At 36.4% G+C, this 12,946-nt stretch overlaps 1 protein-coding gene across 1 annotated transcript in view; it reads right to left on the bottom strand.

The window, feature by feature from the left end:
• The window catches only part of ADAMTS19 (ADAM metallopeptidase with thrombospondin type 1 motif 19), a 216,734-nt gene that overhangs the window by 99,406 nt on the left and 104,382 nt on the right, over nucleotides 1-12,946 (bottom strand). The window contains exons 9-10 of the mRNA XM_059695332.1: nucleotides 3,712-3,852; nucleotides 2,169-2,319 (exon numbers count right to left, since the gene is read on the bottom strand). Coding sequence (XP_059551315.1) covers nucleotides 2,169-2,319; nucleotides 3,712-3,852 — 292 coding nt within the window. The remainder of the gene's footprint in view (nucleotides 1-2,168; nucleotides 2,320-3,711; nucleotides 3,853-12,946) is intronic.

The following is a 12,946-nucleotide window of genomic DNA, read 5'->3' as shown; positions in this document are numbered from 1 at the left end:
TGGTAAGGACGCCTGATTAACATGTATAAGCTGTGAAACAAAAGTTGTCTGGCCTTATCCATTGGTTTTTATGTAGTCATAAATTAATATTTTATTGAATTAGGTATTACTGAATTTAATGAATTAATTAATTTGGTTAAATTAGTATTTTAGAAGGTTATTTTCACATTATCTTGTCATATACCCACAAGTCTGGAAAATATTGTGGGTTCAGTTCCAAACCACTGCAATAAAACAAATCACAATTTCTTTTGGTTTCCCAGGGCATACAAAATTCATTTTTATACTATACTGTAGTCTATTAAGTGTGTAATAGCACCATGTCTAAAACACAATGTAAACACCTTAATTAAAAGTGCTTTAATACCGAAATATGCTAACCATCTTCTGAGCCTAACGGAAAAGTGGCATTGATAGACTCGTTCTACACAGGATTGCCACAAACCTGCAAAGCGCAATAAAGTGAAGCACAATAAAATGAGGTATGTCTGTAGCTAAGAATCACTATCTGAGTGAAAATTTAGAATTACTATTCCATCATTCAACCGATTCATTTATTCACTCAACAAATACTTATTGAGCACTCTCTTTAGTGCCAGAGGTACAGTGACAACTCCTTCGATGTTATGGACTTGCCTTCTAGGAGATTTGTTTTGGGTAAAGTCTAGATGGCAGGTTGGTAGGTGCAATAATTCCACGTATATCCACTTGAAGGTATATGTGTGTGTCTTAACAAGCAGAACTAATAACTATTTCCTCCAATATTTTTGTTATACCTCCTGCCACTGTCTATCCTGTACCAACTTACATGTCTACTTGGATGTCTAATAGGCATCTTAAACTTAAAACATAGCCACAACTCCATTCCAAGGTATTCTGCTTCCCATTTCCTCCTGCCATAGTCCCCCCAAGATAAATGCATGGCTTGCCTTCACACCCTTCAAATCTCTAAACCAGGGCTGGGGAACCTTATTTCTGCCAAGGGCCATTTGGATATTTATAACATCATTCACAGGCCATACAAAACTATCAGCTTAAAAGCTGGCCTGCTATGTTTGGTTAAGAATGTCACTGACTAACCCCTAAGGCCTGGGCAGGTCCTGACCACATGATTTGGCAGGCCTTACATGGCCCGCGGGCCAGACATTCCCCACCCCTGCAGTGCCACCTTTTATAGGAAGCCTTCCCAGACCACCCTATATAAAACAGCACCATTCCTATGCTCCCGTCCAGGTTGTATTCCCGATACTTCTTACCTGAGTTTATACTTCTCTAAAACACTTACCCCAACTGACATATTATATATATTAGCTCTCTGTCTGTTTTCCCAACTAAAATGTATGCTCCATGAAGGTGGGAGTCTGTGCTTCCTGCTGTGTTATCAGTGCACAGAGCAGTGTCTGGAAAGTAGTTGGAACTCAATAAATATTTGTCAGATCAGAGACTGAATTTGTAAGTAACCTCTTCAACGACTCTATCTATTTATCTCTCTACCTATCTAGTTCCTACACTTTACATGCTGCACTAATTTGGGATCAAAATGATGATTTTCAAGGTTAGTACAGAATAAGATTTTGAAATCACAGAAGTCCAACCTCTTAGCTCTAAGAGTCTCTAAAATCATCTGTAACCGTGTCAACAATAAAAATAAATAAATAAAAAACAATATTTCCACTTCTCATAGTGGAGTGTGGCTTAGAAGGAAAAGTTTTAACGACCGTCATTCCTTATCAATTAAATGCCCACACCTTATTTCTATCAGCGCCAAAGTGCTCAGGGAAAAATGCAGAAAACTTCTCTTAGAGCAGTGGTTCTGAACCTTGGCTGCACATTAGAGTCACCAGGAATCTTTTTAAAATCCTGATTTCTGGGCCTCATCCTCCGGAAATTGCTTCTTTGTTACTAATGTTGTGGCCCCACCCCATCACAAAGAAACAAGATTTCCGGAGGACGAGGCCCAGAAGTCAGGATTTTAAAAAGATTCCTGGTGATTCTAATGTGCAGCCAAGGTTCAGAACCACTGCCTTAGAAAACCCTGCTTTCTAAGTTTGGGGTGAATTTGAGCCACAAACTCTAAAATAAAGTCACCTTCCCCTCCTCTAATCCATAAGTCTAAGCAATGGATGCGAACGTACACTTTCCAAATCCCACCGGGACACAACCCTTACCTGCATCTCCTGACAGAAGGAAGCCAGTGGCCCAAAGAGAATCTGGCACTGCTCGTCAGCGGTGTACGCCATCCCTGGCGACTTGGAGGGGACCATCACGGCATTGACGCTCTGGGGATGTGTCTGGAGCAAGCAGTTACTGGCCTTCGACCTGACAATATGCAGATATGTGTAAAATTCTGAATTTACTGTAAAAAGCTGTTATCATTAGCATGCAACAGGAAATATTTCATAAGATGAAAACTATGGTCTGACTTTTATTTATAAGCATTTCCATTTAAGAGAATCCTAATAATGATAATGATGTTCAAGATAATAGAATTTGTTGGATTAACTCAGCTAATCTACATAACACTGAGATGGCTTTATTATTTTACACATTTATAAGATGACGAGAGAAGCGCAGACTCAGAAATTAGCTTGTCCAAAAGCAATGGGTGAAGGTAAAAAATGAACTACATGCAGGGATTTAAAGAATCTATAGAAAGCATTCTCTAGTGAGTATGCATAGTACGAATATGTCTGTGCTCGACACTGTAATACAACTTCCATTTATGAGGTGACATTTAATTTTATCATAATCCTGATTCATGTGAGGGCAGCCAAACAAAATCACACATGTTCCCCTGTTCCTTAGAAACTCATTCGGGCTGCTGCTCCAGTGACCCGGTGTGTTCATATGACATGCTCAGAGCGCCGTGGCTATGCCATCACAACAAAGAGCGTGCGCAGAATATATTGTACATATTTCAGAGCAGAATTATGGCAATGTAATACATGTTTTAGTAGATTTAGCAGAAAACATGGGCTTTATAATTTAAATGGTATGTAAAAATGAATTAAATTTCTCAGTGCAGTAAAATTAGCTAACTAGGTGTTTCTATATTTCTTACGTAGACTTTTGGATACTTTAAGCAGACCCTCTCTTACTACGTTTGCCCACTGTTTCGGCTGCTTCTTTTATGATCAAAAGGATAATTAAAGAACATGGGCTTTAAAATAAAAATTAAAACAATAATAATATTTTTCACTTATTTTTCCAACCAGGTGAGAGCTAAGTGTTACTGCTGTTGAAGGCGGAAAGGAGGAGAATCGAGGACTATTTATAATGATGAAAACTATGCAGTGATGAAAAAAAGAGTCAGAGTGCAGAAGCATCTCAATGAAAAGGTGCAGCTTTGGTGAAAGTGGTGCCTTGTGATGACAAGAGATGTGCTGAGTGATGCGCAATGAGCGTGCTCCCACGGCAAAATTCTGAAGAGGGAATTAGAGACTGTGACAGGTATTTTAAATCCTTATAATTTTTCAACCTTACAAACCACCTTGCCCAATGTTTAATTTGAAAATGTGGAAACTAAGAAGCAGGTGGGTTAAATAATATGTCCCAATCCACACTATGAGACTGTGGAAGAGCCAGAATTGGGACCAAGTGCCTTGATTCCCAATCTGGTGTCCTGCTCTGCCATACCACCCTCGCTGGCTGGCAGAGGAAGCAGGCACACATAATCATTCATAACACAACAACAGTAAGTGACCTCAGTACCTTAGAAATCTTCCCAAATCTTCCTTGCTACATCGGGACCATGAAACATCACCAAGGTTTTGTCCTTTAATCCATTCACCAGACATGATATGAAGACCGTCAGCACATGACGGGTGGTCATTGTCATGATTAATGCCCATGCTGATTTGAAATATAATTAAAATTTTAAAATTACATTAGATAAGTATTTTTAGCTTTTTTAAAACTGCAATTAAATAACAGCTAAAGACTTACAATAATGGGAGAGAAATTTGTTATAAAGTTCAAAGTAAAATCAGATTTCAGATTGATTGATTTTTTTAAATGTTGTTACATTTCTATTTAGTAAAAACCATTTTCCCAATCAACCTAGCAAATAATATGCTTAGTTCACCTATATAGAAGTCATCTATAGATATATTTTTCACATGGTAGTTGTATGAGACACATAGAAGTAGTAAATTTCTATTTGGCCAACTGAGATTCCTTCTCCTGACTGGAGATCCTTTATTCATGCATTATATCACATCCACAACCACATTAAACTATCATTTTCACTGTGTGCTTCATTGGACCATCTTCTCCCACTCTTCAGATGGCACAAACTGTGTCTCTGGGAAACGGCATTCATGGCCATCTTTAGTTTTCCTATTGCATTCTGAATCTGTTTTGTTAGGTTGGAATTCCATTCTAAAAATCTAACTTAAAATGTACTAAAATAATTTTAAATTGAATATGTCTAAAAACTGCCCTTTTCTCACTGTGTTTTGATCTAGGGAATAGCCTTTCAGAATGAAAATTTGTGAATAACAAGAATATCTATAGTGTGTTTTAAAACACTAATAAAAGAATTATGATAGAAGTTGCTAAGGAAAAAGACAAGTAGACTACATTTTCTTAAATAAAAAAATTCAAGACTATCAAACTATATTTTCATTAAGATAAATTAAGAATTTAAATAAAAATTATTATACTCAATATATTTTGAAAGAAAATTCTATAGATGGAATTAATTAATGAATAAGAGTAATGGAATAACAAGTTCACCATGTTTCCTATCTTTGAAGACTATAAAAATTATAGCCTAAATGAAACTAAAAACACTTTATTGAATATCATTTTTTCACTTGTAGTGTTAAAAAAAATTAGCTATATGATGAATCACATTTATCTTTCCTAGTCTAATTAATGCCTTTAAATAGGGCCTGTATCAACACACATTAATAAGATGATTAATAGAGAGAATAAGAAGATGTGTGTTTCTCATACTTTGAAAACAAAGAGGAAAAATAAGAGATGCTGTCAAGCAGGTATGGGCCAGCTCAGTTACTAGGGGTAGAGTGAAAAATGTTGGAGTTAGAGATTTGAATTCTGTATCTTCCTTCTTCATGTGAACAGAGGCAAGTTAAATAATAATAAAAAAATAAATGTGCCTCTGTTTTCTCATCTGTTTAAAATACTTTACTGACTGGCTGTGACGTTTGCATAGGGATGATGTACAATGCCTGGCACAGTGCTGGATTATAGTAGGAATTCATAACTATTCTTTTTATTGGGGCAGTAAATCAGAGAAATACATCTTATTGTTTGAATTTGTCGAAAAACACAAAGCGATAAACATCATTAAAGATAATCATTAAAGGTAATCTGTTGGATTTGCTGACTTTGGTGAAGGTTGTGGACTTAAGGAAAACCAAGAACATAATAAGGACAAGAATTTACTTTGTTCCAATGTTAAATTAAAACAAGAAATTGCAAATATGGTACAATCTCTTGGATGGATAAAGAGTCCTCAGTGCATTTCTAACTGTACAGTTCTGACACAGCCCCTGCCAGCACCGCTGTCCCCTCCACCACAGAGCCCAGCTGAGCAGTGTCGCTGGGTGCTTCTCATGTCAACGGGCACTGGCCACATGGAACACGCTCAGCCCCTCCATCGGTGGTGTGCAGTCCTCTGAACCATACACAAATACTATTATTTTTGAAAGACAATTGATATTTCTCAGAAATAATAAAACTTCTTAAATAATGTGTCCATTTGAGAGAAGAAGAGGAACTGCTTCCAAGATTTAGCAATTTGGACATTCTCCCGAAGTAGTGTAATGCGATTTTCTAAATTGGGAAGATTACAACTTCTCATCCAGATGAGCATTTTCCTTTTGGGATCTTGATTCTCATGTAAGAAATTAGCTACAGCCACGGAGAAAGCTGGTGATTCAAGCATTGTTTACCATTAGTTAAATTTTCCTAAAGCTATTTAACTCGTAACAAAAAAGATTATCATTAAATTGGGACAGGGCTTTTTACCACGCATCTGGACCTGTCATCAGGAGACATTGCTTAGTCCTGATTCTACGCATTTGAAATAAGACAATTAATTGTGAGCCTTTATCTGTTCCAGCCACTATATTAATCATTTACAATGATGATATCATTTACTCCTCACAGTATTCTCATAATGTTTCCATTATCATGACTCCTATCTCACAGATGAGGAAGGCACTGAGGTTAATTAATAGTGGAGCTGTGTCTCAGACCCAGGCAGTCTGAAGGTCAAGTTGAGAGACCTCTAAACCACCAAAATTAGAGATTTTTTTTAAAAAAAGAGGAGGTGCTTCTCTTTCTGGATCAAAACTCTCAATTAGTGCGAATGATTTATTGTTTTATATTACAAATGTCTCCTCTCTGGTAGCAAAAATGCACATACAGTCCCACAACCAAGTTGTATGCATCTCGAAGTGAGACATTAGCATCACTTCTCACACTGTGCGACTGAGCTACATTTTAATAATCTCAGTTTAAATTCATTTTGACAAAGAGCCTTGGGCAAATAAACTCTCCACTAACATTGTACATGGTTGTCAAGTCAACTGAAAAAATATTTTTATCTTATAAAACTTCTCAACTTTTAAAACTCCCTGCCAGGCAGTTGTGTGATATCCTGCGGAAAGCTGGAGGGAGAGGCACTCGGATTGTGAAGATGGTCCCTTTGATGGTTAAAGAGCTACAGAAGAGAACATATATAAACTCACTCACACTTTTTGGATAATTTTTAAAAGATCAATATTTTAAAAGAGTAAGTTTGTGTTGAACACATTAACCATTTTATCATGATACATTATTTCCCACTAAAAGCCACATATTATATGGAAGAATCAATTTTAAAAAGAAACTAATTATAGCAATATCTAACTGGAAGTGGATTGTATTTCCACAAAATCACATTTAATTTCATACAATTCATTGGCTATATCTGATTTGATGTAAGTCCACTGCTGTGTGTTTATGGAAAAAAGACCAACATTTAAAAATACAAGATATTTTCATTACTTTTCATATTTCATTTCAATTATTTCAACTTGCACAAAACAATTAAATATGTACCTCTATTGCAAGTCAAAAGCCAATTAAAAGCAAGTTAGCAACAAGGTAAAAAAAAATTAGAGGTTAATTAAAAATTAGAGATACAAAAAGATTCCTTTTTACTTTTCCATGTATTATGTAACAGGCTTATCTAGCAATTCAACAAACACTTGTTGAGAACCCACTATATGCTGGGTACACAGCTGGAGTCATGGAAATGAATAAGATCCAGTTCTTACCCTTAAGCAGCTAATAAATGCCTGGATCCTGTTAGTTCTACATTCCTTAAAACTCTCCTCTCTTCCCTCCCTTCACACTACTACTACATACTGTCAACCCTGACAAGTGCTAATTCTCTTCAATCCTGGATTGTAATGTCTACTTCACTGACCTCCTGCCCTCTAACTCTTCACATTGCTTTAATTACTTTAGTTTCTTAGAAATACATTAATACACAAACTAGTTTCCTAGGCAAAATCTTTTCATTTTCCTTGACAAGCAATTTACTGAAAATGTGAACTGTGTGCATCAGAATCGGAGGGCGTGATGATGTTGGGTTAGGGACAATGCAGCTTCCTGTGCCCTACTCCAACTGATTGCAAGAGAATATTTAGAGGTAAGGCCCAAGAAACTATGTTAACACATTTTATAGATGATTCTTACTTAAAATTCAGAGAACCAATGGACTTAAAAAAAAAATCTTTTTAGAGCGAGAGGAAGGGAAAGAGAAAGAGAGAGACAGAGAAACATCAACTGATTGTTCCTGCAAGTGACCCTACCAGGGATCCATTGAAACCACAACCTAGGTATGTGCCCTGGCCAGGAATCGAACCCACAACCTTTCGGTGTACTGGATGATGGTCTGGCCAACTGAACCAATTGGATGAACCAATGATCTTCTTATCCTGTTTTTCAAACAATCTGCAAACTGACTTCAATCTAATTTTCACAGGAACAGTTCATTCCAGCCTACCTTTTGCACAGTGCTTTCCTTTCAGAATGCTTTCCCCAGCTTGTCTGTATTTATAAATTCAACTCAATTTTAACACCTTCTTCCTGCATAAAGGACGCTTCAAAAATCCTAGCGTATATTTCTCACAATCCTAAACTTCTGTGCCCTTCAAATATATGGCAAGTAAGATATATCAGAACTACCTTCTATTTCTGGTGAATTTTAAGTGATATATATAAACTATCACCACCTAGAATTTGTGTTCAGAGACCAAGAACTGTCATATTTTCTTTTTAATTCCTTGAATCTACCTAATTAAATAAATGTCTACAGACAATACAACTAAATATTCTGTAAATGTGATGAAAAGTTGAAACTAATGTGGCTTCTTACTGGCTTAGAGAAACCGTAGCCTGAAAAGTCTACAGAAATTCTGCTCAATCAAGTTGCTTGCCTTACTCTAGGACAGGGTGGGGAACACCCGGCCCGCAGGCCACAAATACGGCCCACGAAATCATTTGTTCTGGACCTGCCAAGGCCACTGCAGGCGGGACTTCAAATTCAATAAATCTAGGAGCTTTTTTCATAGCAACATGCATTTATATGAAGTGAATTGTACTAAGCAAATGATGTTCTAAATATACAAATGGCCCTTGGCAGGAAAAAGTTTCCCCACCCCTGCTCTAGAGCATACATTTACCAGGATATATTAGAGAAATGCAAACAGACCAATTCTTGTAAGGTTACTCTTTAGCTGGGTGATTTTTCCCTCTTCTATGATAGCATGGCATCCAAACCTACATGTGAAGAGAACCTCGTGTGGGAGTGCAGCCACATCTATACTGGCTCAAGTTCCAATATCACTATTAACTTGGACAAACTCCTTATAACTATAACTGGTATCATGGTCTAAATAAAGTATCAAATGCAAACGCTATATATTCGTGATCTATAAGACTCTCCATAATAAGCTCACTTGCCTGCCAATCCAATAAGCATTCAGAAGGATATTAAATCACTCCTTGAATGTACGGCCATTGGAGGCTGAAAAGCTCAATTTTACATAAAAGTATTCGTAAAAAATTATAATATGACTAATTATTCTTATTATTCATTCACCCTGTATTATGTCTTAACAACTGCGCCATGCAATTAGGGCATTACCAATCTAATAAAGAACCTTGAAAGGAAAATGTATCCAAATTTTAGGGATGAAGAAAATTAGTTCAGACAGATGGATTTGCCTAACATTCATTCAGTGAATAGCTGGAACAAGAATTCAGGTCCAAGTCTGCATTTCCCTAATACACTTTCTCTCTCATCTGCCCAATGAGTAGTTTCTAACACTAATTGAGGCATGTGTGTTAGAAGAAGATACTTGTGACTTCTGCCATACGGAATTCTAAAGAGTAAAATGTGGGGGCAGGAAATTTACATGTAGCCATTCCCCATTTCAGTGGGTTAAGGAGCATTCTTAACAGAATAATTAATTTTGGACATTTTAAGGAGCAATGGATTTCCAGAGGTAAGAGTATATTTGTTTTTATTTACTTACAGCAATCTGTTATTATTTCATATTTTCCCACCCTAATAATCCTAGATGAGGAGGCATTGCCTTTATCCTCATTTCTTATTTACTTCTTACTGTCTGTCTACCCTCCATTTAGAATATATCTTCTAGTTCTAGTAGATCTATTGATGCATATCAATGCAAAATAAAAGGCAAATATTTTATTCTCTTCTAAAAAGTACTCCTGCAGCAAGCTGAGACGAGCCAAATTTATGTTTGGCAGGATGCCTCCTAGGGCATATGCTAGCTTCTTATTGAATTAGCAGAATTTTAGATTCAATGGTCCTATTGCTAAAACTGCTGGATTTGGTCCTTCAAAACCCATGATGTCAGGACTTGCATGAATTAATTGGATAGGACCTTGCAACCAGACTTCAAAGTAGACTTATAATAACCAATACAGTTTAACTATTTTATTTCCACAGCTTATTTTATATAGGAATTCCAAATAGTATGTACCAAAAAGGAAAAATATTTAACCGTAGTTATTTGTATAGTCATATTTTCTTTTACTCAGTCAGGCAATTGCATTCTTTGACAAACTAATTCCTCTTCTCTTCTTCTAGAATTCAATTACCTTCTAATCTGTATCTCCAGATGATTGTCCAAAAGATAAATATTTTGTACAACAAATGTTTATTCATTCACACAACAAATGTTTTAGTGCCTATAATGTACAATGCACTCAATTTCGTGCCGAGAAAAAATGTATTAGACAGAAATCCTATTTTCAGAGAGATTGCTATCTAGTAGGGTGTGTGGGACTGTGTGTGTGTGTGTGTGTGTGTGTGTGTGTGTGTGTGTGTGTGTGAAGATAGCAGTATAAATCAGTACATATTAGAAACTAAGTGGTGAGTGGTATTCATAATAAACAGTGAAAATTTAAAAAGAAAATGTATTTCCAGCCGAACTTTCAGTTCTAATTTCCCGAGAGTGACAGCATTTATGTTGGTTGTTAATGGGTGAGTAAAACTGAAAGAAGGGCTCGGAGTTAGGATAAGCAAAAGCATTAATAAAGACAAAAAATTTGAAAATTATGGACTGTTTCCATTCGTGAAATACAGAAGTGGGTTATAAAGTCAGAAAGGTAGATTGGGACCACTCTATAAAAGTTAAGAACCTAAGGGTAAGGAATTTGGAATTCATTCATTAGATAGTAAAGGGCAATAAAGATTTCTAAACTGAAGATGAGGACCATGAGGACCACTAATGTGTGAGATAGATCAGAAAGATGACATGCAAGGCAAGGAGACCAGTGAGGTAGATACTGCAATAGTCCAAACCTGGAGGAATGACAGGAGAAGGAACGGACAGAGGAGATAGCTATTTCAGATGAAGAGTGAAGAGAATGTGGCAACTGATTATGGAAAGAATTAGGGGAAGAAAGAGTTAAAAATGTTTCAGATGTCTCAACTAAAGAAATGGTAACATTATTGGTGCCAATCACAGAAATGCAGATGTCTGAAGATTCAAACTTACAACCTAGCCCTTGGTTCTATCCTTGGCACAGTATCCAGCAGAGTACGTGAGTAAATCTCATTGATTTCAAAGGCTTATTAGTCACAGACATATATTCTTTAGTATATTTTTATTGATTTCAGAGAGGGAGGGAGAGGGAGAGAGAGATAAAAATTAATGATGAGAGAGAATCATTGATCAGCTGCCTCCCGCAATCGACCGAGCCCATAACCCAGGCATGTATACTGACCAGGAATCAAACCATGACCTCTTGGTTCATAGGTTGACACTCAACCACTGAGCCACACCGGCCGGGCCATATATATTCTTGGTACTCTGGCATAAAACTTTAGCAGGTGTCCCAAATATATATTGCCTTCAAGGAGCTAACTTTGCATATTTATTACCTCATTATCCTCTCCGTTTAAAAAACAACAAAAAACTCCTGAATTGCCAACTTAGTGGAAAAGCCATGTCCCTGTGCCAAAGTTTAATAATATATATATTAATAATACATAGTCCCCCTAATTCAAAAAGCAAAATAAAACCCTAAAACACGTGTTTTGCTCATATCAAAAAATGCTGTATGTTTTTATTACATGATTTGTTAAGAGATTTCCCCTAACTTATAAAATTTTCTCCACTCAACATCTCTAAAAAGTAGGCAATCTAATTATCACATGAGATTCTCAGTGAATAAATTGTGTATGTTTAACGCAGTTTCTTTTAATTTTTAAAAATACAGAAATCTGCTAGAGCAGTGGTTCTCAACCTTCCTAATGCCGCGACCCTTTAATACAGTTCCTCATGTTGTGGTGACCCCTAATTTCCTTGGTCCAAATTGAACATAATTAAAGCATAGTGATTAATCACAAAAACAATATGTAATTATATATGTGTTTTCTGATGGTCTTAGGCGGCCCCTGTGAAAGGGTCGTTCGACCCCCAAAGGGGTCGCGACCCACAGGTTGAGAACCGCTGTGCTAGCGCTTTTTCATTTTCCAGACAGCATTACAAGTATAAATTCTTACAAATATAAATGTGCTAATGTCAAATTACAAAACCATGTCATGTATTGATTTTAAGACAAACAATTCTGTCCACAACTTTATGCCCATAGAATGAATTATTTCAAGAATATGACATATTTTAAAAGGGCACTTTTTATAGTTAGGAAAAGAAAGTTGTGAGCCATCACATACTAAATGATCAAAAAATAAAGTTTTAGTAATGTAAAATAGTGACCATTTTTAAGTCCTTATGATTATTGGTTATTTTTACATAATGGGGCTAAATTTAGGAAATCAGAAAAAGATGAGATGTCTAATCACTCTAGTAAACAAAGAAACACAAATATCAATTAAGTTATAATTTAAAATGTGCTATACTCAAGCTGGCAAAATGAGCTAAAACTAGTCAAAACCAGGCCTCTATTTAAATTTGGATAACTATTGCCAGATGGTCTCCAAAAATAGTGCCCCACTTTATACTCCTCTCAAAAATGTAATATGTTTTCCCACACATTCCAACACTTTTCATTCACTTTACACTATTATCAAAACATCACTTAACAGCTATTTATTGGGCACATATGAAAGGTGTTAGCGAGACAATGCTAAATGACAACAACAATGCACAGCACAAACAAGACACAGCCTCTGTCCTCAGGAAGCACAATCCGATCAGACACCAAATAATCAATCATACAAATTCTGTAAAGCAGCATCTGTGAAAAAATTAGAAACAGAAACTGCATAGGACCTCTGAAAGCACAGATTGAGGGAGTTAGCCTACCCATGGAGCACTTCGCTGGAAAAGTGATCTAAGGAAGAGGAAAAAAATGAGGGGAAAGAGCAGGAAGTTTTCTTGCCAAGGGAAGCAAATGGTCCTTATAGTGGGAGTAAGTATGGATT

Source organism: Myotis daubentonii, chromosome 5 (genome assembly GCF_963259705.1).
Source record: "Myotis daubentonii chromosome 5, mMyoDau2.1, whole genome shotgun sequence".
NCBI classification, from domain to species: Eukaryota; Metazoa; Chordata; class Mammalia; order Chiroptera; family Vespertilionidae; genus Myotis; species Myotis daubentonii.
Note: the sequence above shows the minus strand (reverse complement) of the source record. Positions and strands in the feature narration are given on the sequence as shown.